Source organism: Cuculus canorus, chromosome 2 (assembly GCF_017976375.1).
Source record: "Cuculus canorus isolate bCucCan1 chromosome 2, bCucCan1.pri, whole genome shotgun sequence".
NCBI lineage: Eukaryota > Metazoa > Chordata > Aves > Cuculiformes > Cuculidae > Cuculus > Cuculus canorus.
Window position 1 is genome coordinate 42,226,790 of NC_071402.1, and position 21,544 is coordinate 42,248,333.

At 39.9% G+C, this 21,544-nt stretch overlaps 1 protein-coding gene across 2 annotated transcripts; it reads left to right on the forward strand.

Annotated features, from left to right (window-relative positions):
• Positions 1–4,945: 4,945 nt before the first annotated feature.
• On the forward strand, positions 4,946–20,219 carry LYPLA1 (lysophospholipase 1). 2 transcript variants are annotated; one of them, XM_054059416.1, is made up of 10 exons: positions 4,946–5,075; positions 5,906–5,937; positions 8,798–8,863; positions 10,329–10,376; positions 11,186–11,256; positions 12,076–12,149; positions 12,863–12,964; positions 13,585–13,761; positions 15,154–15,255; positions 17,866–20,219. In XM_054059416.1, the coding sequence occupies exons 1-9, from the start codon at positions 5,007–5,009 to the stop codon at positions 15,205–15,207; spliced, it is 693 nt and encodes a 230-aa protein (XP_053915391.1). In that variant the 5' UTR covers positions 4,946–5,006; the 3' UTR covers positions 15,208–15,255; positions 17,866–20,219. The 2 variants fall into 2 exon arrangements, with proteins under 2 accessions (XP_053915391.1, XP_053915390.1); XM_054059415.1 differs by having other exon boundaries at positions 15,154–20,206.
• The last annotated feature ends 1,325 nt before the right edge of the window (positions 20,220–21,544 follow it).

Genomic DNA, 21,544 nt, shown 5'->3' on the forward strand with positions numbered 1-21,544 from the left:
CCTCGTGTTGCCCAGGCCTGATAAAGGACGCTTGTTTTCTAAAACTCCCAAACAAGTCTTAGAGAGCTTATTGCACATGGAGGACAGGGAGGTGATTAATGGCAGCCAGCATGGCTTCACCAGGGGCAAATCCTGTATGACCAATTTAGTGGCTCTCTATGATGGGGTAACCACAGCAGTGGACGCAGGTAAACCAACGGATGTGATCTATCCGGACTTCTGTAAGTCCTTAGACATGGTCCCCCACAACATCCTTCTCTCTAAATTGGAGAGATATGGATTCAATGTGTGGACAGTATGGTGAGTAAGAAACTGGTTGGATGGTCATATTCAAAGAGTAGTGGTCAATGGCTCAAAGTCCAGATAGAGATCCATGAAGAGTGGTGTCCCTTAGGGGTCCATACTGGGCCCGGTGCTGTTCAATATCTTTATCAATGATATTGACAATGAGATTGAGTGCACCCTCAAGCAAGTTTGTGGATGACACCAAGCTGAGTGGTGTAGTTGCCACACTGGAAGGATGGGATTTCATCCAGAGGGACCTGGACAGACTGGAGAAGTGGGGTGGGAGGGCTGGAGCACCTCTGCTATGAGAACAGGCTGAGAGAGTTGGGATTATTCAGCCTAGGGAAGAGAAGGCTCAGGGGAGATCTTACAGCAACCTTCCAGTACCTGAAGGGGGCCTACAGGAAAGCTGGAGAGGGACTATTCATAAAAGCTTGTGGTAATAGGATGAGGGGGAATGGGTACAAACTGGAGAGGGGCAGATTTAGACTAGACATTAGGAAGAATTTCTTCACTGTGAGTGGTGAGACACTGGAACGTGTTGCCAAGGGAAGCTGTGGCTGCCCCATCCCTGGAGGTGTTCAAGGCCAGGTTGGATGGGGCCTTGGGCAGCCTGATCTAGTGGGGGTTGGAACTAGATATCTTTAAGGTCCCTTCCAACCCTAACTATTCTATGATTCTATGATTCTCTTTGCTGGCATTTTCAGTATCAGAGGGGCACGCTGTGCTGGGGGAATGGGCAGGCTGCAGACGGTTAAACGCTAATGTGGATTATTTTTGAATACTGTCTTAGCTGAGAACACAAATGGATCGGGTGCAGGTCCCAAACCACGCTTCCTGTATGGATGAGGGAAGTGGTCGTGCCTCTGTACTGGGCACTGGTGAGGCTGCGCCTTGAATACTGTGTTCAGTTTTGGGCCCCTCACCACAAGAAAGACATTGAGGTGCTGGACTGTGTCCAAAGAAGGGTAACAAAGATGGTGGAGGGTCTGGAGCAAAAGTCTTATGGGAGTTTGTCATGGGAACAGGGGTTGTTTAGTCTGGAGAAAAGGAGGCTGAAGGGAGACCGTATCTCTCTCTACAACTACCTGAAAGGAGTTTGTAGTAAGGTGGGTGTTGGTGTCTTCTCCCAACTAAAAAGTGAAAGGATAAGAGGAAACGGCCTCAAGCTGCCCCAGGGGAGGTTTAGACTGGATATTTGGAAAAAAATATTTGCTGAAAGGGTTGTTAAGCATTGGAACAGGCTTCCTAGGGAAGTGATGGAGTCCCCATCCCTAGAGGTATTTAAATGATGTGTAAATGTGGTGCTTAGGGACATAGTTTAGTGGTGGACTTGGCAGTGTTAGGTTTATGGTTGGACTCGATGATCTTAAAGGTCTTTTCCAACCAAAATGATTCTATGTATCTAAGATTCTGTCACTCTCACAGATCTCAGGCAGGTATTGTAAACCCAAGTGTTTAAAGCCATCAGGCTGCATCTAAAAATGACTGACCGACAGTGCATAGAATATCAATCTACTAAAAGTGCAGTGTGTCAATCCAAAAACTTTAGAGGAGAGTACTTACTGGAAATGTGCATTGTTATTAGAGATTTCTGTTGTACTGCTGCAGTACTTGGATCACTTTAATCTAATCTAAAAGGTGGACCTACTGGAAAATCATACTGGGTTTCCACTGGCATCTTGTTCTGGCAGGAAGTTGCCCTCTGGCACAGAGGGTGCAGGATGTGGGCTTACTGAAGTGAAGATCTGAATGAGGGAAGCTGTGGCTGAGAAGTTACAGAGCAGAAAGGCTGGTTCCTGTTGTGAATGTCACCAAGTACTTCTCGAAGTCATATCCTGCTTTCAGTCCTGAAACTTGTGTTTGACCAAAACCTTTTTCCATGTTGAATGTCCACATCAAATTACATTCTCGAGAAAAAGCTCTGGCCTTTCTGAGAGTAAATAAGGGTGGGCATGACATTTTAGAAATGTGTGTTTCGGTGTGAAATCTGTACAGCTTCTCCCCCCTGTCAGAGCCTGCTCCAGCTGGGACTTTTGTTTCAGACAATTGCAAAGGTGACTGTTGGTTGCTGAGTGGAGAGGCACACACAATGCCACAGTTCAGTGTCTCCCGACAACGACTCCTCATGGAGGGCTGCCAACTCTAGTCCACTGTCCTTCCACAGGGACTCAACGAAAAGCAGGGGTTCTGAGCAACCCAAGGGATATGCGCAAGCTTGGAGAGGTGAAGCTCCGGTCTTCACAAAGATGAGACTGACTATATGTGGGACCGCCTACCCATTCCACATGCCCCCAGCCCAGAGCAACAAGAGAGCATGCACAAAAGAGAACGTTCCAGAGCAACTAACAACGCATGCACAGAGTCCCTTCTCAGTCACTGAGGCAGAAGCACACACTGAAGTGGAGATAAATCAAAGCACAAAAAGCTACCTGTGAAAATAACTTGATTTTAGCAATAACCCAGATCCCCTGGCATAAATACTGTGTATCAAAGCAGCTTAACAATCATAGCAGAAGAGGTTGCATGTTTAATGTTACACAGTTGGTGCAATGGGTTTTGGAATATATTTTATGCAGCCGGGCTGATAAAATTATGAATCTTAACGAGCAAAAGTTTCGTGAAAAAATGTCCGTGCCTGGTATGCAACATGCCAGTGGGAAGGATGTGAAAGAAGTATAGTGTGCATTCAGCTGCTGTTTGAGATGCCAAAAAAAAAGGATCCGTGTTAGCCAAATACCACCCAGCAAATACAATGAGCAGATTGACTTTCTGGGAGGAAATATCCGAGAAAGATGTATGGAATAGACAACAAAGAACAAAACATTCCATTTTGATAGAAATGTGTTTGCCATACTTATTCAGAGTTGGTCTAAGTATTTGGAATGGACTTGAGTGATCCAGTAATTTCAATAGAGAGTGCCTGAATAGCCTAATACATTTCAAGATGAATGAGAATCATTGACTCTTTGGCTGCAAGCCAAGAGATCTAACTTGAGGATGAAGGCATCTGATCTGATGAGGCCAAATTAGTTCTGTCTAACAATGCTGTTTGCTCCATTTGTGCTGTTTTTCCTGTTTCCCATGAGACTCAGTATTTTATATTTACCTATTTAAGCTTACTGTTATTTCCCTTTCCCCGTAAGCCTTATAATACAGCATTAAAAAATACTTTTACAGGAAACACTCAAACCAGAGACACATAGGAGTTATACGACAAAAACACAATATAATTTGGCAGATACAAGGCCAGACTGGATGAGACCTTGAGATCTATCTGGCTATTGGAAAGGGAATTTTAAAGCTGAAAGATAGTTGAAACTCTTCGGAAACACTGAAAGCCCAGAGGCAGTTTTGCCAAGCCTGACTTTTCAGCAGCGCAGTAGACTTGTCACTTCTCGAGACACTCTGCTCCATCCGTACATCCCCTGTGGGGTGTCCCCTGGAGGTCTCCAGTGCCCAGGCCACAGTTGATGGAATCATAGAATGGTTTGGGTGGGAAAAGACCTTAAAGATCATACAGTTCCAACCCCCCTCCCGTGGGCAGGGACACCTCCTACTAGACCAGGCTGCCCAAGGCCCCATCCAACCTGGCCTTGAACACCTCCAGGGATGGGGCATCCACAACTTCCCTGGGCAACCTATGCCAGTGGCTCATCACCCTCATTGTGAAGAATTTCCTCCTAATGTCTATAAATCTGCCCCTCTCCAATATAAATCCATTCCCCTCATCCTATGACTACATGCCCTTGTAAAAAGTCCCACCCCAGCTTTCCTGTAGGCCCCCTTCAGGTACCAGAAGGTCGTTATAAGATCTCCTCTGAGCCTTCTCTTCCCCAGGCTGAACAACCCCAACTCTCTCAGCCTGTCCTCATAGCACAGGTGCTCCAGCCCTCTGATCATCTTCACTGCCGTCCTCTGGACCTGTTCCAACAGCTCCATACCCTTCTTATGCTGAGGATTCCAGAACTGGACACAATACTCCAGATGAGGTCTCACAAGAGAGGAACAGAGGGGCAGAATCATCTCTCTCAACAACCTGCTGGCCATGCTGCTTTTGATGCAGCCCAGGATTCAGTTGGCCTTCTGGGCTGCAAGTGCACACACTGCTCGCTCATGTTGAGCTTCTCATGAAAGCACCCCCAAGTCCTTCTCCGCAGAGCCATTCTCAATCACATCATCCCCCATCCTGTATTGAAACTGTAGATTGCCCCGACCCAGGTGTAGGACCTTGCACTTGGCCTTGTTGAACCCCATGAGGTTCACACTGCCCCACTTCTCCAGCCTGTCCAGGTCCCTCTGGATGACATCCCGTCCTTTCAGTGTGACAACTGCAGCACTTCAGCTTGATGTCACCTGCAAACCTGCTGAGGGTGCGCTTCATCTCCCGGTTCCCCACCACGACGATGCCTCTCACGAGCCACGAGCCAGCTGGGAGAGGCACCTAGGAGGCTGACGGAGTGTGTGTGTGTGCCTATGCGTGCGCACGGGAATCAAGGGTCGCCACTCCCGCCCCGCGGCGCCTCCGTTAATCGCTAACCTCCCACTCCCGGCGCCACCTGCCCCGCGGCAGCCAATGGGGGCGCGCGATGGCCCCGGGCTGGGGGGGGGGCGGTGCCCGCTCTCGGCTGCCGCAGCGCCCGCCCCCCCGCCCCTCCTTCCCCCCCGCCTCCCCGCTTCTCCTGGCCGCTGTCCCGCTGGCCTCCTCGGCATCCCGGTGTATGTGCGGCAACAACATGTCGGCTCCGCTTCCCGCCATCGTCCCGGCCGCTAGGAAGGCGACGGCCGCCGTGAGTGCGGGAGGGGAAAAAAGGGGCGACCCACGAACCGCCCCCCCACGGCGCGCTTTGTGCTGTGGGGCGGCCCCGGGCTGCCAGGTCTACCCCGTGGCTTTCCTCCCCGCTCCCTTTCGCGGCCGAACGAGGGCGAAAGGACACCGGTTGCGGTGGGGAGGCCGGGAGCGGGGTGGGAAGCGAGTTTCCTCCCGAGGAAGCGGCGGGGTGGGTGCTCTGAGCCCGCGTGGGTCTCGCTCGGCGATGTTGTTTTACTCCGGAGCCAACCGATACGAGCCGCGATGTAGACCGCGGTGTCCCTGACCTGACCGCGGGGATCGTCCAGCAGCGAAGTTCTCGTTTTGTGATATTTAAGGAATAAAACAATGAAGGCTGCAGAAGCGCGGCGTCTGGCCAGTACTTCGGGAGCCAAAAAAAAAAGAGGTCACCATAACCCTTATTTCGAACCTTAAATGGAAACTTCCAAGGAGGGCAGAAGGCAGGGAAATAGGGCAGGGGGCTGCTCGGCCGCCCTCGGGCTCGGTGAAGGGCTGCGGGGAGCATGCGCGGGGGGGGCACCTATCCTCGTTAGTACCGAGAAATGTGACTAATATGCATGACTTTCCAAGAAATATAATACATATGTATAAATTCAGTGTGTAAAAAAACCAGCTACGTGTAGTAATCAGCATAGAAGGGTCGATCCCCCGTGTATGACTCGTACCGAATGAAAGAGAACGCCTGCTTCTTAAGCCCCCCCCCCAGTTGGTGTTAAGAAGTTTCTTTTCTCAGTTTCTGTGACAATCTGACGCCACTCTGGGTTTGTGTCTTCTCTTTTTTCTCTTCAGGTCATTTTTCTCCACGGATTGGGAGATACTGGGTGTGTATTCTGATCTATTACATACTTAATGTTTGTCCTAGCTCCAAATACTAGGCAGCATGTTTTAAAGACATAGGAAATTAAACGTTACTTAAGGTTATTTTGCCCTTAATTGAATGCAGTAGCCTAAAACAGATGGAACTCTGTGTATGCTGGAACAATGGTGACAACTATTTATTTAAAATTTCCCAGCATGAGTCCTCAAAAGCTTCTTCTTCTCTCTTTTCAGTCACTTAATCTAATTTGATCCAAATGTGATCGTTCTTTGGTTCTTGAACCAAACTTGGTGGAAAAAGAAGCCTGTGAGTTTCTGATCTTTTGCTTACCTGAGAGTGGGTTCCCAGTTAGTCCTGTGCTTATCTAAACTTAGATGAATTCTTTGTTTTCAGACTCATGGATTGCTGTTTTGCTAGTAGGTCCATAAGTAGAAATGGGAAGAGCAAGGAATTTCTGGAAGGCTTTCTCAGTGTGGTGTAATGTTCCCATTTGAAGCTTGTATGCACTGAGATACAAGCATGGTTTCATTAAAGCCATCGAATTAAGAAGTTAGGAGTGTGTTGAAACCATTTTTTGATGGAAAACTTTATAGGAATTGGCACTTAACGAAAAGTAAGTAGTATGAATGTTTTGTTTATTGTGCTTCCTTGTGGGCAAAATGACATAGTAGTTTTTTAAGAATGCTGGTTTTGTTACCTGGAACTTGAATGCTGCATCTGTTTTGAAACTTGCAATGTTCAAGGCTTTTTCTGAAGTACTACAAAAAAAAAAAAAAAAAGTCAGCTGTCAAAATTGAAACTTGCATAACCTAGACACTTAATAAGTTAAAAAGAGTCAAGTCTGTGCACTTGGCAGTGTTTACAAGTGGAGATGTTTGTTCTTCTTTGTTGTGCTGACACACCATCTTGTTTGCATTATCCCTCTTCCTTTCTGCTGGTAGGATGTAGTGGTGGCAGCAGTGCTTCCTGCATCTTGCCCCCAAATGCTCAGCAAGTGCTTGCAGAATCTCTTAAGTCTTTGGAATTTGAGTCCTTGCAAGTCAGGTTGATGTCGGTTTTGACAGAGGGGGGAAGAAAACGCTGAGGTTTGACCTTTTAACATAAATTGGATTCCTTATACAAAAGTGGTAATTCCATTTTGGTGATGAAGCTAACGGCAGTCTCAAGCCTGCAGATGCAGTGAGCATACTGGAATATAAGCATTAATGAGTCCTAACACCTCTATGGAAATAGAGGCGATTTAGCTTTATTTCTCCTGTCCACTACAGATCAGATGAACAAAAACTGCCTTTGGCATACTGCTGTTTATTTCCAAAAAACCCTTAGTAGTGATGCAAAAAAGAATAGTCTGAATAGAACTGATTAACAGTTTTATAGTTTTCCACAGTTTAAACTGACCTGTTCTACTTTACATGAATTTTTAAATTGCTCACTTCAGTTTACCAACTGTATTTTTCTTACTCCGAGAAGTGTCTAACAGAGGTTATGTTCTTTTTCTCTCTTAGCTCCTATATAAATGGCATTTAATGATTTATACATACTTGTTAAAATCTGAACAAAAGGCACAAGATTGAGGATTGTTCTGTGTATTGAATGTTGCTTTCCAAATTTGTCAAGTTAATCCTTATAGGTGGCTAAAAAAAAGTCCCCAAATTCTTACCTAACTAGTTTTTCTCAGTCATATTTGTCCTTTAGATTCTTGTTTGGCTTTCTGTGATACTGCAAATATTACACAGGTAATATCGCCCCCAATATGTTAATGGTGTGTATATATAAAGGTATTGGTAGGAAGTAGGCTGAGATAGCACAAGCATTTGAAACATTGGCTGTAGGTATAACTTCTGGTAGTGTTGCATTAATTTCTCGGGTTGATATTAAACCAAACACGCTTTTATGGCTTGTCTGCTCTTGGTCTGATGACTTCAGCTGTGTCACTGATGCATTTGTTACATCTGTTTTCTGCTTAGAACCAGCTTTCCAGTATCTAGTTTAGTGGGTGAGTTAGGAATACCGAATAATGAGAAAAATCAGGGAATACAAGTACTATTGAGTGTTCTGGAAAGCAAAGTGCAGGCACAGGCAGTGGTCCTGCACAGGTTCAGATGCGGGTCCAGCTCAGTTCATGTCTAGATGAGCCCTGGAGCAAATCTTTCAGAACTGTTTATTTAAACTATGCTTCCTAGTTATCTGGTTTATAGGAAGCTTGAGAACTTATCTGCTATGCAGATAGCATGTTGTTCTGTGCATTCATATAGCAGGTGCTTGAGATTAAAAAACTACCTGCCATCTGGAGTGTTCAGGACTGTCGGAATCTGAGAGCATTCAAGCTGAGCCAAAGTTAATAGGTCTGATTGATTAGGTTGGCTCCATGTGGAGTTAGCTTAGATGTCGGTCGGCTACACTTTCACATCAAGAAATTTGGTTCAGGAAAAGCAGAATTGGCTGTGAAAGGAGCTGCCTTAACTCTACAGGAGCAGCAAAGTAGCCTCTGGGCTAGAGCTGCCTGGAAGCAGGATACCTGTGTTGGTCTGTTGTAGCACTCAAGTTAATAAACCCAGCCAGACACAGAGCAGCCTTTGCCTAGAGCCAAGGTAGTATTTCTGCAGCCTTGCCAGAACTGTGATAGTCAAATTAGATAAAGTGTATAAGCTCTATTTAGGCAACAAATATTCAAAGGTGGAACAAGCCTTTCAAGTTTAATACTATATTCACAGCATACTGCAGTTAATGTAAAAATTTTCAAGAAATGTGTTTGTATTGATCTAATTCGGTGAATTTCATGCTTGCTTTGTGCTGTTGCACCAACATAGAAATAAGCGCTATGCCAAAACATAAATGCCATCTAATATATTCTTTGTTAACAGGCATGGATGGTCAGAAGCCCTTGCAGGTATCAAAAGCCCCCATGTAAAATACATTTGCCCACATGCGTAAGTTTTTAGCATTTCTTACTCTGCCTTTTTCTGTAGAGTTACTTATTAGATGCTTGCACAGATGATGATGTCAAATGAGATTGAGATGTCTCTGCATTTTGTTTTTATATAAAACAACACTCTAATGTTGATGCTATTAAATATTTTGTCATATGTAGGAACTGCTGTGTGATCTACTTTATGGCAAAATGCATTTTTTTTCATACTTTGCTTTGTTACTTATTCAAACTGAAAACATATTTTGAAAGTTTTATGTGCAAAGATAGATTGTTTTGACTTTATTTTCACTGGATTGAGTTGTGCATTGCTAACTTCCTCTGAACAGTCGTTTGTTAAAAGCCAGTCTGTTTTGCTGACCATTAAATACTTTGGTTTAGGTACATGTACTTTTTAAACTCAGGAGCTTGTATAGTAAATGAAATTTCCCTGTTACCTATGGCAAGTTTCAAAGGTTCACAGGGTATTCGTATTTTCAACAAATAATGCAACTTGAACTGTCTTCATGCAATTTGAGAAGTTAAATACTTCTGAGCAGGGTCAGGAGTCAGTAAATAAAGCATTAAAATCTATCTAGTATTTACTTAATGACAGAAAAACTGATTAGGTGTAATCATGCATGTATTTTAACACAAAACTTGGATTCTTTTGCTCCAGCAGAAGACAGATCTTGGCAGATGTGGAGCAGGGATGACAGGGAGATTAGTAAGCGAAGTTTTAGTGTATTACTAATTATTGGGTCATGATTTATTTACTTATTTTACCACATTGCCATGCTCTGCTGAGCCATTCAAAAACAGCTTAGCAATACCTGCTGTTCTTTTTGCTTGCCCTTTGTCTTCTTTCAGTCTTCCCCCGTAGAACTTCTGTTCCTCAGTTTCAGTAGGTTAGAACTGTAGCCAGATTTGATCCCTGACATGGTCCAGTGGAGTAGCCTTGGTACATCTGAAAAGATGACATACAGCAGCATAAGGGTGGGAATGAGACCTGCAATGAAGGCAGGCACTGCTTAAGCAGATTATGCTGTTGAGAGAAGCATGTGTGGCTGTACTCATATCTGCCACTGTGCTGCATTTGGCTGCTTTCTTAGGTTTGTTGATGCTGCTCTGTAAGGTGGCTTCATCCACTGACCACGTCTTTGGAACCGTGACAAATAACTATTACTAAGAAAAAACTAAATGAAATATCATATATGCATATTTTACTTATATAGATATGCACTCTCACACACACACACTCCATTGATGTTTGCTTGCTCTCCCCAGAGTGGTAATTCATAAATATTAAGTGTCTTTAGACTGGCAGGTTTCAAGAGAGATTTCTTGAAGAGATGCTACAAAGTAGCTAATGTTAATTATGGTTTAAAAGTAAGAATTAGAGATACGTAATTTGATGATATAAGTGCATCTGCATTATTCTATTTCAGTATATGTCTTATGTCAGCAGTGTTCATTCTCATTTCTAGGCCAGTCATGCCAGTTTCTTTGAACATGAACATGTCTATGCCATCATGGTAAGTGTTTGTTCAATGGCAAACAATTCTAATAAAAAGTTATCTAGGGTTTTGAACTCATTACTCTTAATTAAAAACCATAAAGAAGCTGAGTTGTTAGGTTTAATCACGTGCAAGTATAAAAAGCTTTTTGCTTTAGTTTTGTTCTTTTGAAGGGCATATGCTCTAATTCCCCTTAGATATCTGTGGTAATGGTTATTCTTCAGAACTAATCTGTATGTTTTAAAATACAAAACCCACTTTATTTTACAAGTACAGTCTATAATATGTGTTGTGTATGAATTCGTAGTCGATCATAGTAGTCTGGAGTGGAAATATTATTGCTACTAATGAGTAATATTTGGTGAGTCAGTAGGACACCTAGAAACTGTTCCTTAGAACACCCATTCTGAATATAGAACAAGAAAAGTACGGTGGATTTCAGTTGTCTTAAACCAGTTCTCCTGTTTGGTTTTTTCCTCAAGTAGCTTGTGTATGTTTTAACTGTGTTTCTTCAAACAGTATTTTAATTTCAGTTGCATGTAAAAAATTGAAATCCGTGCTGATATTTCTGGAGCAAATATCAAAACTAAGCTCCTTAATCTGCAGTAAATTAGAGAAGATACCAAAACTCAGAAAAGCTTTATTGACTTGATCTAGCCTTCTAGCCACAGATTGTCCACTATTTCTTGTAATCCATGGTTGGTTATTGCTAACTAATTTGTCAGCTAACATTTTTGTCTGGAAAATATCCCAGTTTTATTATTTGTGTTATAAGGAAGTGGAATGGATGCTCTAATGAGTAATGCTCTTGTTGATATTTTTATAAGGTTTGATATCATTGGACTTTCTCCAGATTCACAGGAAGATGAAGTTGGGATCAAGCAGGCAGCAGAGAATGGTATGCTTAGGAATACTTTTGTGTCTTGAAAGTATTTCCGTGTATTTGTAAAAAAAGAATTATCAGTCTGAAACAGATTTTCCAAAGACAAAATTCTTACAGAAAGTAATATGTATGTATTATATTACTGCTGATCCAAGTTTAGCTAAATGCTTTGTTGGTTTTGGGGGAGGTTGTGGGTTTTTTGTTTGTTTGATTTCTTTTTTTAAAAAAACCTTAACGAGCAAGTAGAATAATTCACTAGTACAAACACTTCATACTCTCAAATATGAATTGTACATGGGAACCAGTATATTTTCTTTTTTTTTAAGAACTTTTGGGTAACACAGCAGATGAGAGCTGTACGAGCACCCACTTGTAATCATAGAATCATAGAATGGTTTGATATGGAAGGGACCTTAAAGATCATTTAGTTCCACCACCTCTGCCATGGGCAGGTACACTTCTCAGTAGGTCAGGTTGCTCAAACCCTCATCCAACCTGGTCTTGAACACCTCCAGGGATGGGGCAGCCACTGTTTCTGTGGGCGACCTTTTACAGGGCCTCACAGCTGGATAGATAAAAGAGGACACCATCTTTCATCTTTCTGGCAGTGGGGCTTTTGTGAGACTTACTTGCACGTTTTTCTCTTTGGAAATGGTACGGTGGCACTGGAATTTCTGATCATGATCTAGATATTTTGATACTTTTTAATGTACAGTAGGATAGATTTTTCTTTTGCTAGGCTTCTGTTGACATCATAGAGAAGGTCTCTTTCCTCTTCTAATCTTCCTACAGAAAGGAGTGTTTTTTAACTAATGACATTTATTTATGTTGCAGTTAAAGCACTAATAGATCAAGAAGTAAAGAATGGAATTCCTTCTAATAGAATTATTCTGGGAGGCTTTTCTCAGGTAAGGTGTGATTGGAAAGAACTGTCTTTTTCTAGTGAAGTAATCTAGCTTTCCTAATGTGGTAGATCTAGATCCTTGAACTGAAACGAACTGATGTTAGGTGCTTCTAAAATTTTAAGGTGCGAGTTTTCCTTTGCCTCAACAAATGGAGTTTTTTAGTTTTATGCAAATAATTACTATTCACTGGAAAAAGAATATGCACATGGAAAACAAGGTACTAAAATTAAGAATCTAATTAAGGTCTTTATGCAAGTAACTTAAATAAATTTGCTTGAAAATCTTGCTAGTATTTTTAATTTAATTTGGTAGATATTTGATTGCCTGGATTTGGGAAGTTCTTCCTTTCATGCTTCTCAGGCATGTGTGGTAGGTAGGTTAATGGAGTGATTGGTCTATACACCAACTCCCAGGCTGCATGGAAGTAAATTAAAATATTAAAGTAGTGATAATACTGTCATGAGTGGTAGTGCTTTATTTCATGTTTTGTTTCTTTGTTTTTTCCCTAGCTGTTAGTTATGGTAAATTTGCAGGTTTATATCTGAATTGATCACATGGATTTGGGAGGGGGGAAGACAAATACTAGTTTTAGTGTTGGTTCTAATGAAGAATAAATTGGAATAGAAAAAGACCTTTAAAGGGGAAATGAGATCTTGATACAAGCATAGAATGAACATAACTATCACCATTCTAATATTTATATCTCTCTGTCTTAGGGAGGTGCTTTATCATTGTATACAGCTCTTACAACACATCAAAAATTAGCAGGTGTTGTAGCCCTTAGCTGTTGGCTTCCTCTGCGGGCTTCTTTTCCTCAGGTATTCGTTTCTTTCCTAAGATAAATTGCACTTGGGGAATGAATATATTTGAAGACTGTATCTATTATTAAGCAGGAATTAGTGGCTGTCGTTCTTACCGAATCTTGTCAGCTGTTTGATAACTTTGGAAATTTTTGTTTGGAAATTTTTAAAATAAGGCTCTGGAATTTTAGAGTTTGGCAAGTAGGGATAATGAGGAAATAGTAGCTATCTGTGCTTAAAATGACATTCCTAGGAAACTTAAAGCATACCGCCAATTTTCCTTGGAGATGAACTTTCTATTTGCCATTTGTTGCCTCTGCAAGGCACTAGCTTATTAGAAAGTAGGTATTAAAACAAAGTATCAGGTTTATTACTTGGACAGAAATCATGTTGTTTTGTTCTGAAATTAGTGCCAAAGTTTTATTTGTAGGTTTTTGAACTTAATGTGTTGTCAGGCACAGAGCTTACTTCATAAGGAACTTGCAGACTATACACGATGATGTTTTCCTTCAGAATTCAACTTATTTGCCATACCATGGGGCATAGCGCTGTGAGGTTATTTTATTTCAAAGATGTTATCCTTGCCTTCACTTACTGTCTCTTTCTTCTCTTCTCCCCTCTAACTCCACCCCTAACAGGGCCCTATCAGTGGTGTCAACAAGGAGATTCCTGTTCTTCAGTGTCATGGGGACTGTGACCCATTGGTTCCTTTAATGTTTGGTTCTCTCACTGTTGAGAAGCTAAAGAGTATGATAAATCCAGCCAATGTGACCTTCAGGACTTACTCTGGCATGATGCATAGCTCATGCATTGAGGTAGTTTTCTTAATATACAGTATTTTAGCTGGATATGATTTATTTTTTTTCCCTCAAAACAAGTATGTATTGGGTGGTGGGGGTTGGTGGGTTGTTTTTTTTGTTTATTTTGAGTTTTGTTGATAATAAGTGCTTGATGCTCCTGACTTGTTTTAGTGAGTAACTGAATGCCTGGCTGAAAAAGTATTCAAGGCAAAAGTTTATATGACTAGTGGGAACTTCTTCATAAGACTGTATTTTTGGGTCTAGGCTGGTTGGCCTACAAATTTCTTTTCCCCCCGCTAGTTTTTATTATTTCCTTAGTAAAAAAAAATAATGAACTGGAAGGCAGATTCTCAAAGCAGTATTTTGGAGGGAAGAATTGTGTTAGTTCTGTGGATGGAGACATTGAAGGAATAGGGAGGGAGGGTTGATGCTATGGAAGAAGCAGCCTCAGAACCTACATACCTATATTTATGGTTCTGGCTTAGCAGGCAGCTGAACTGGTATAATGGCTTGCTGCTACCAGAAAAGGGTAGACTAGTTCCCTCTGCTTGTGACCCTCTCTTCCTTCTTGCACCAGCTCTGGAGTCAATCAGAATCTTCTTTGAACCATTTGAACTTACTAAATTGGCAAAAGCTGCTGGCTTCAGTTTTTGCAGCTGTAGTGAGTTGAAGCATCAGAACTAACATGAAGCAAATGGTAGGAGCAAGGAACAGATACGCCCTTTGTCAGCAGCAGTAGCTTTGTTAATTTGGATTGCTGCATCTTGTGGGAACTGTACCTTTGGATAACCTTTTTGGGACGCTTACACAGTTGTATTGTGTTTAGACAGTAATAGCAGGAACTTGTCACACAAATATATAAATAATGTGCTTTTTCCTACAACATTAACTTAATAAAAAAGTAAATTAAATTATTTCCAGCATGGATTGGTTTCCCAGTCTAGTTTGTTGTATTGCTTTTCCTTGAGAAATTATACATCATGAATGTGAAACTAAATGGTTTGGAGGAAGAGCTGCTGGATTTTCTCCTGCTAACTTGATAAAGCTTAAAGTATACACAAAGCTATGGCCTTGGCTGCATTCACATCCTGCCCATGCTCAGCCTGATGCTGTTGAGATGACTTGATGATTACTACGTAGCTTGCCAGCTTCACTTCATAGCGAAATAAGTAGTCTTTGGACTTTTTTCTTGTATTTTAGCCTCTTCAGAGTGCATATCACCTTGAAGAGTGGTCAGCCTTAACTTGTTGTGTGCAAAGTGGTATGATTTCATCAAGTGATTATTTACTTAATATTCGTAGCCCAGCTGCTCATTATAACTGAAATGTTAAAACGTGATTTAGTTTAGCTGTGTATATATATATTAGTCAGGAACTTGAACTAATACATACTTTTATCTTTAAACAGGAGATGATGGATGTAAAACAATTCATAGACAAACATCTACCTCCTGTAGACTGAAACGATACGCGAGAAGCCTTCTTTATAAATACACCAGCATCAACTGTGGTAGAGTGTTAATCTTTTCATATGCCTGATAGGAAGCATTACTTCTGTACCTGCAGTGTTACTACTGTGTTGCAAATTTATACTTAGGATGAGATTAAATAATGCACATGTACAAGAAATGATAATCTTTTTAGTATTAATTGTCCACTGGTGATACTGTATGAATGAGGCAGCTAGGTAACAATGACAGGATGTAACCTAAGCATAGTGTTGAAGGTGTCTGAATTTTTTTGATTGCAAAATTTTAAACTATTTGTACAAGTAATTAAAAACTAAATTTAAGTGAGCAACATAAACGTGACCAGTTTAGTTACACTTGAGACTTCATTTGTTCTTAATACTAATTGAAAACATATCAAAACATTTCCTTTGTGTAATGGGTGCTTAAATACACAACACGTGACATAGGGAGCGTATGATGATAAAAGAATTGTTACCAAGGACAAAGTGTTAAATATTAAATGTTAACTGTTACTCCAGAGAAGGAGGGCTGTTCTAGAATGGCTAAAAGTCAGCAAAGGTATTTCCTTATATTTAAATCATTTCAGTCTTTAACTGTTTTCATGTAGGTAGGCTAGATCTTGTGGGAATTCTAAAGGGATTCATTCCTTGTTAGACGATCATGTTCACTCATTGTCTTTTTTGGGCTTTTTTGGTTACTATAAACTCCTGTTAAATGCTGACTTAGAACAGAATTCTGAAGAAGTGCACAGGATTAATTTGAGTTTCATTTAAAAGTTCTGTTTTTGTACTGAAAATTATTGTGCTTTAGTCTTTGTAGCTGTCATTTGTGTTTAAATATTGATATATCTTACATGAGCAATTTCAGGATATAGTTTTGATTTTTCTGTCAGCTTTGGAATAACTAACTGAAAACAACACAGCGGTGTAATGTTGTGTGTTGTTGAAGTCTCATCTGTAACAGACATTGACTCATTTGAATTCTTTTTAAATAGAAATATAAGTGCAGTTGGGATATAACATAAACTTTGAATTGATAATATCTAATCCTTTCTTGTATTGCATGTTGCAACTTGATTTTTTTCTGAAAAAGAACAAAGAGTTATGTCATTCTGCATTTCCCTAGATCAGTATTGCCTAGGAATATGAAGAACTACTTTGGGAAAAAAAAAATCTACAAGATACAGAATGTCTCTTCTTTCAGAAGCTTAACATTCTAGAATGTACTGGGTTACAGAAATAGATGCACGCTCAACAGCTTTTTGCAGTTAAAAGCCATAATTTACTTCTGGAAACAGATATTCTACTGTAGATTTCAGATGCTGTCACCACACTTAAGAATGTTTAAAAAATACACTACAGTGTTTACTACATAATATGCTACGTAACAGTGTCCCATGTAATACATTTGCAAGAAGAAAATACTCTTACTTTGGATGCCTCTGTGTTGTCAGAACTCTTCTTCATACCTGTAGTTAAGGTACTCCCTCCTCTCTCAGCTTAATTGTGGTCCTCTTAGAGTGTATATGGATTTACGTCTGAGGCATCTGTCAGTACAAATGCATAAATTGGGGAACTACACTTTTATATCCCTTCTTTAACATAGCTGCTGCCGGAAATCTGGCTTATTCACCTAGTGTGAGTTCCCAGTTTCCAGTGCTTATCTTCATGTGTGTTGCACTTCATTTTTAGGAAGCTGTTTTTCCTTTGTAATCCAGTTTCTCTGGATTATTAAGCAAATATTAATATGTAAAATTGAAAAGGATATTTTTCTAAATGGTATTAAAATGCTTTCAGATATTGCATCTGTGTGTTTGAGAGGGCATGTCTAACTTTGAAGTTTAATTAGTCCTCTCCCTCCGTCACTCTGCTCTATTTATCTGCCAATTTGTCTTTCAGTTAATTGAGTTCGTAGAAGAAAACATAATATTCTTATTGTAGTTGTGCCAAAGTACTATTGAGAAAATGGCGTATCCTAGCTTGGAGTCATTCCCAAATTGCATTAGCTAATTTTGCAGTCCTGCTGAATTGCGGACTTAGTAAGCAACTATATGTTATTCCTCCTAGTTTTTTAGATGTATTGTCATTCCCCTGTTGTCTAAATAATTTCCTGAATATTGGCACATTTCCAAATTTCTGCACAAGCTTCTAATTTTTCCTTTATTATTTTCTTGTTCTGTTTGTAAATTGTTTGATAATACCATTCGGCAGTCTTGCTCAACTTCTAATAGACTGTCTGCTCATTTCACACATTTTCTTGTGTTAGAAATAATTTTTTTAAATCTCATTCTGAGTTGTTAAAATGAGATCAGTCCTAGCTTTATTCTGTATTAGCTTCCTAAGACTTTCTTCAGTTTGGTGAACTCTGTTCACAGCTCGTGGTCAGTTTCTAGTACTTAGACATTTTTATTCAAGTCAGCTTCCACTGCCATCTCCATGATGCTTTCTGGTATTTTTCTAGAAATGCTTTCTGTGGTAACTGCTGAAATACATGGCTATAACAACAAGATTTTTCTCATACTATTGTTTTGTTGTTTGCTTTATCTACAAAGAGCTGTGTTACCAAAGTAAATATAAGTAAATGTTGTGACTTACTCTGAATTTCTGTATTCTAGGAAGAATTATTCCCCTCAAGTTTTGTTTTTGCAGGGGAGTATATGACTATGCTGTAGAGCCCAGAAGCTAGATGAAACTTCAAGAATGTATTTGAAGCCTATCCTGTCTCCTCCCATATTACAGTGTGTATCCTGAGCTCCTGTCTTTTGTAACTTCCTAGCTAATTGGAAAGATGTTTGTATGATCTTGTAGCTGAATTTCTTCACTACCTTGAAGCAGTGTGGTGCTGGGATTGTTGTTATGATTGCACTTATTTTTAGGCTGAGTGATAGCTTAATGTGGTGTTGGGTTTTCATAATGTTCTGTTAAAACTGGGAAATTGGATTGTCAGTATTTTTAAGCGTGAATGTCCTGTCCTCATAAACTACAATTTGAAACTGTCCAATAATGATTTTTTCTCTTGTAATGTTAGATTTTCCACAAAAGAGGATGATGTCTGTCAAACCTGCAAAAAGCATTGACAGGAAAATACCTTGCTTGCTGATCAGTTTGTTTCAGTGGGTCTCTTAACTCCCTAATGTGTTTTTAATTTCATAGTGGTATTTAAATTTGATTGCAGTTTTGTGCAGTCAGAAATCTAAATACTTGTTGGAATATGTTGCCCATTTTTTAATAAGTGTGTTGATTCATGTATTATAAGCCAAATCGTCTAGCCATTCTTGAAGTAAACAGGGCATCTGTACTGTGGTGAAGGCTCTATGATTTGGTCTCTTCCTCCTATCTTGTATAATTACAACACAGTAGATTGGTAAAAGTACTGTACACTGTAACTGGTATTAGAACTGTTAATTAAAACATTTTTCTCTCTAATGGAGTATACTGCACTTTATTGAAATCATTAGGATGCATCTTTTACGTAGAGGTGCTGTTTGTGTTGATGGATGTGACTGAGAACAGATTGTATAAGAATGAAGCCATATGTACAAGGCCTTGTCTCTTAAATTTTATGAAGAAATACTGGACACTTACTCTTTGTGTTATGAATTATAAGCCATTTATATTTAATATGAGCATAATTGACATAATTTATTGATTTTATTTCTGATAAGAAATCTTAACTTTGGAAAGTATTTCTGTAGTAGGGAACATGTAAAACCTTTCCATATTTATCATTGTGAAATAAATTTCAATCAGTTTTTGGGCTAGTACTAAAGATTTTTCCATAGTTAGCTGAAAGAAATTGAGCTTTTATGTGTTGTGGAACTGGCGCTTTAGGGGTGTCTTGGGGTTGTCCTATGCAGAGATAGGAGTTGGATGAGATGATCCTTGTAGGTCCCTTCCAACTCGGCTTATTCTTTGATTCTGTGGTAACGTATACAGGATGCTATAATATAAAAGAATGGTGAGTTGTAGTTAACAGAAAAAAAAAGAAACACTAGTTTGTTTTTTTTTTTTTTGAGAGAATGCTAAGTATGATTTGATATTTCTTTCATATTCTGGGTTAATGTTAATTTTTTTTTGGGATCTGCAATAATTTTGAAAGGAACTTTTATTTTCTAGTAGCTTTATTCTAGAACACTGAAGAGCCAAAGCCTTCTCACTATTTACTGCTACACCTTTCTCTAGAGGTTCTCCAGTGTCAGGGAGCCCTTCAAGTTTTATTAGGTTTGGCATACATACCACTTAACCTGTTTGTTAAAGCAGCCGTTTGCAGGTCAGGGGTTTCATGTACTCTTCAGGTTAACTACTATTTGAGGCTGATCGGTGGTATACATAGTGTGGGGCACTCCGGAGAAAACTTGAGATTATCTGGGAAGAGATGCTGAAAGTTAGTGAAGTGTACTTGTGCGTGGTGGCAGACTTTCCCCGTCAAGCAGTTTAAAGCAACTAGAAGGGCTCTTGTCTCCACAGATTGTGAAGACTAAAAGTCAGTGTGGAGTATAGTTAGGAAGTTCATGTATGTATGGAAATGCATGATGAAAGTAGTGCTGTGTGTGAATGTATTTTGGCAACAAGGGTAAATTAAGATGCAGTACTATATTTGTCAGTTTATATTTTATTAGAATCATCTTGAATAATGTTCAGTTCCTATTTACTTTAAGCCTTGAGGAGATAATTGTGAGGAGAAATGTTGCCTAGAATTAGTATAGTTAAAAAAATTACAATGTACTACTGTATTAAATTTTATAAAATGTAGTGTGAAACCACTGGTATAATGAAGGTGACTGGAATTTTTTCCAGTGTGTCTCTTGGTTAACTTGGAAATGGGATTCTTTGAAGAAGAATAATAGCTGCAGAACAGATTATTTCCCTTCCCCCTCCTTTTTTTTTTCCTCCTTTTCATTGCTTGCTACTCTCATGTTACCACTGTTTGCCTTTGGGATAACAGGTTTTATTAATTCTCTTTGAGTGAAAGAAGTGCCTTTGATGTAGCTGATTAAAGCTGATTTAAATGAACTACTTGTGTGATTTAATGGACATCCACAAACTGAATGGTAGATAATGGTTTTCTCTAAATTCCAATTACTAGACAAGAACGTTTTTATCTGTAAAACTTAAAACTTCTAGCCAGTTTGCTGAGGTATGGTGAACCTTGCTTAAGCAGGCATTTAAGTGGGAGGTTTAGCTTGTTCCTGTAGAGAAAGCAGTCTTCCCTCAGGGGTGGTTTAGGGTTCTTTTTTTAAAAGGCTATTTGTCTGCATTAACAGATGGAGCAGATGGATTGTGAATGTTCCCTGGTTGTGAATATGAGAAAACTCTTAAAGTAGCTTCTTGAAATAATTTGCTAACTATATTGTAGTATTTAAAATTATTTGTGGGGATCTTTTAAAAGGCTTAAATATTTTCAGTCTATGTAGAAAAAATGAGTAGAGGCTGCCCTGGAAATCTAATAATGTGACCTTTAAAAAAAACCAAACCAAAAAAGAAACATTTTCTTAAATATTTTTTTACATTTACATGTCTCTGGTTGCTGCTTCTAAGTTGACAGAAGTTCAGAAATTTTGAAAATGAACTTAACATACTGCAAACAGAATTTGAAAGTGATACTTTGTCCAACTTCAGACCATTCCCTTATAATCTAGATCTAGTGTGAAAAAAACCCAACCCATCTGTTGAAAAAACATAGAAACAACTAATCAAGATGCATGTTACTGTTACAGAAAGTTTTGAGGAATATCTTGCCAAGGAATTAGAACTTCCATTTGCTACAGCTCCCCTCATGTAACAGTGGTTGGACTCCTGTCTTCTTCCCCTGTGAAGGCTGGGGATCAGTTGTCTAGTGCAGACCAACACATGGTTACATAAAACCTTTTGGAATGCTGCGAATGTTAGATTTTGCAAAGCTGTGTTAACACTTGATTAAAGGAGCCTTTTCCGTACTGAACATTAGTCCTGAAAATGGAGGATTCTAAGTGCCTTGATAGGAGTTGTATGCTACTGTTTGCCTGCTCCACCCAAAGTCTCTCAAGATGCTGTCTCTGATTAAATGAGAATAGAGAATCTACAACATTTCATATGTACACCCTTTTAGGAGAGATGTTCCTGCCTATTAAGTCTTAATACTGTGGAAGGTCCTGTGGTTCAGCAGATTGTCTAGGAAGTTGGACACAGGCTTTTTGCAGCAGGAGGTGTAAAACACCCTTTAGAAAAAGTTGCAGAAGAATGGTGAGAATATGCTGTAATAAGGTAAATGCAGTGCAACAACCACTGCGTTATTTCTTTCCAATGGATATATTGAGGAGAAAGAAGCTAAACAGAAAGGAAAAGGTTG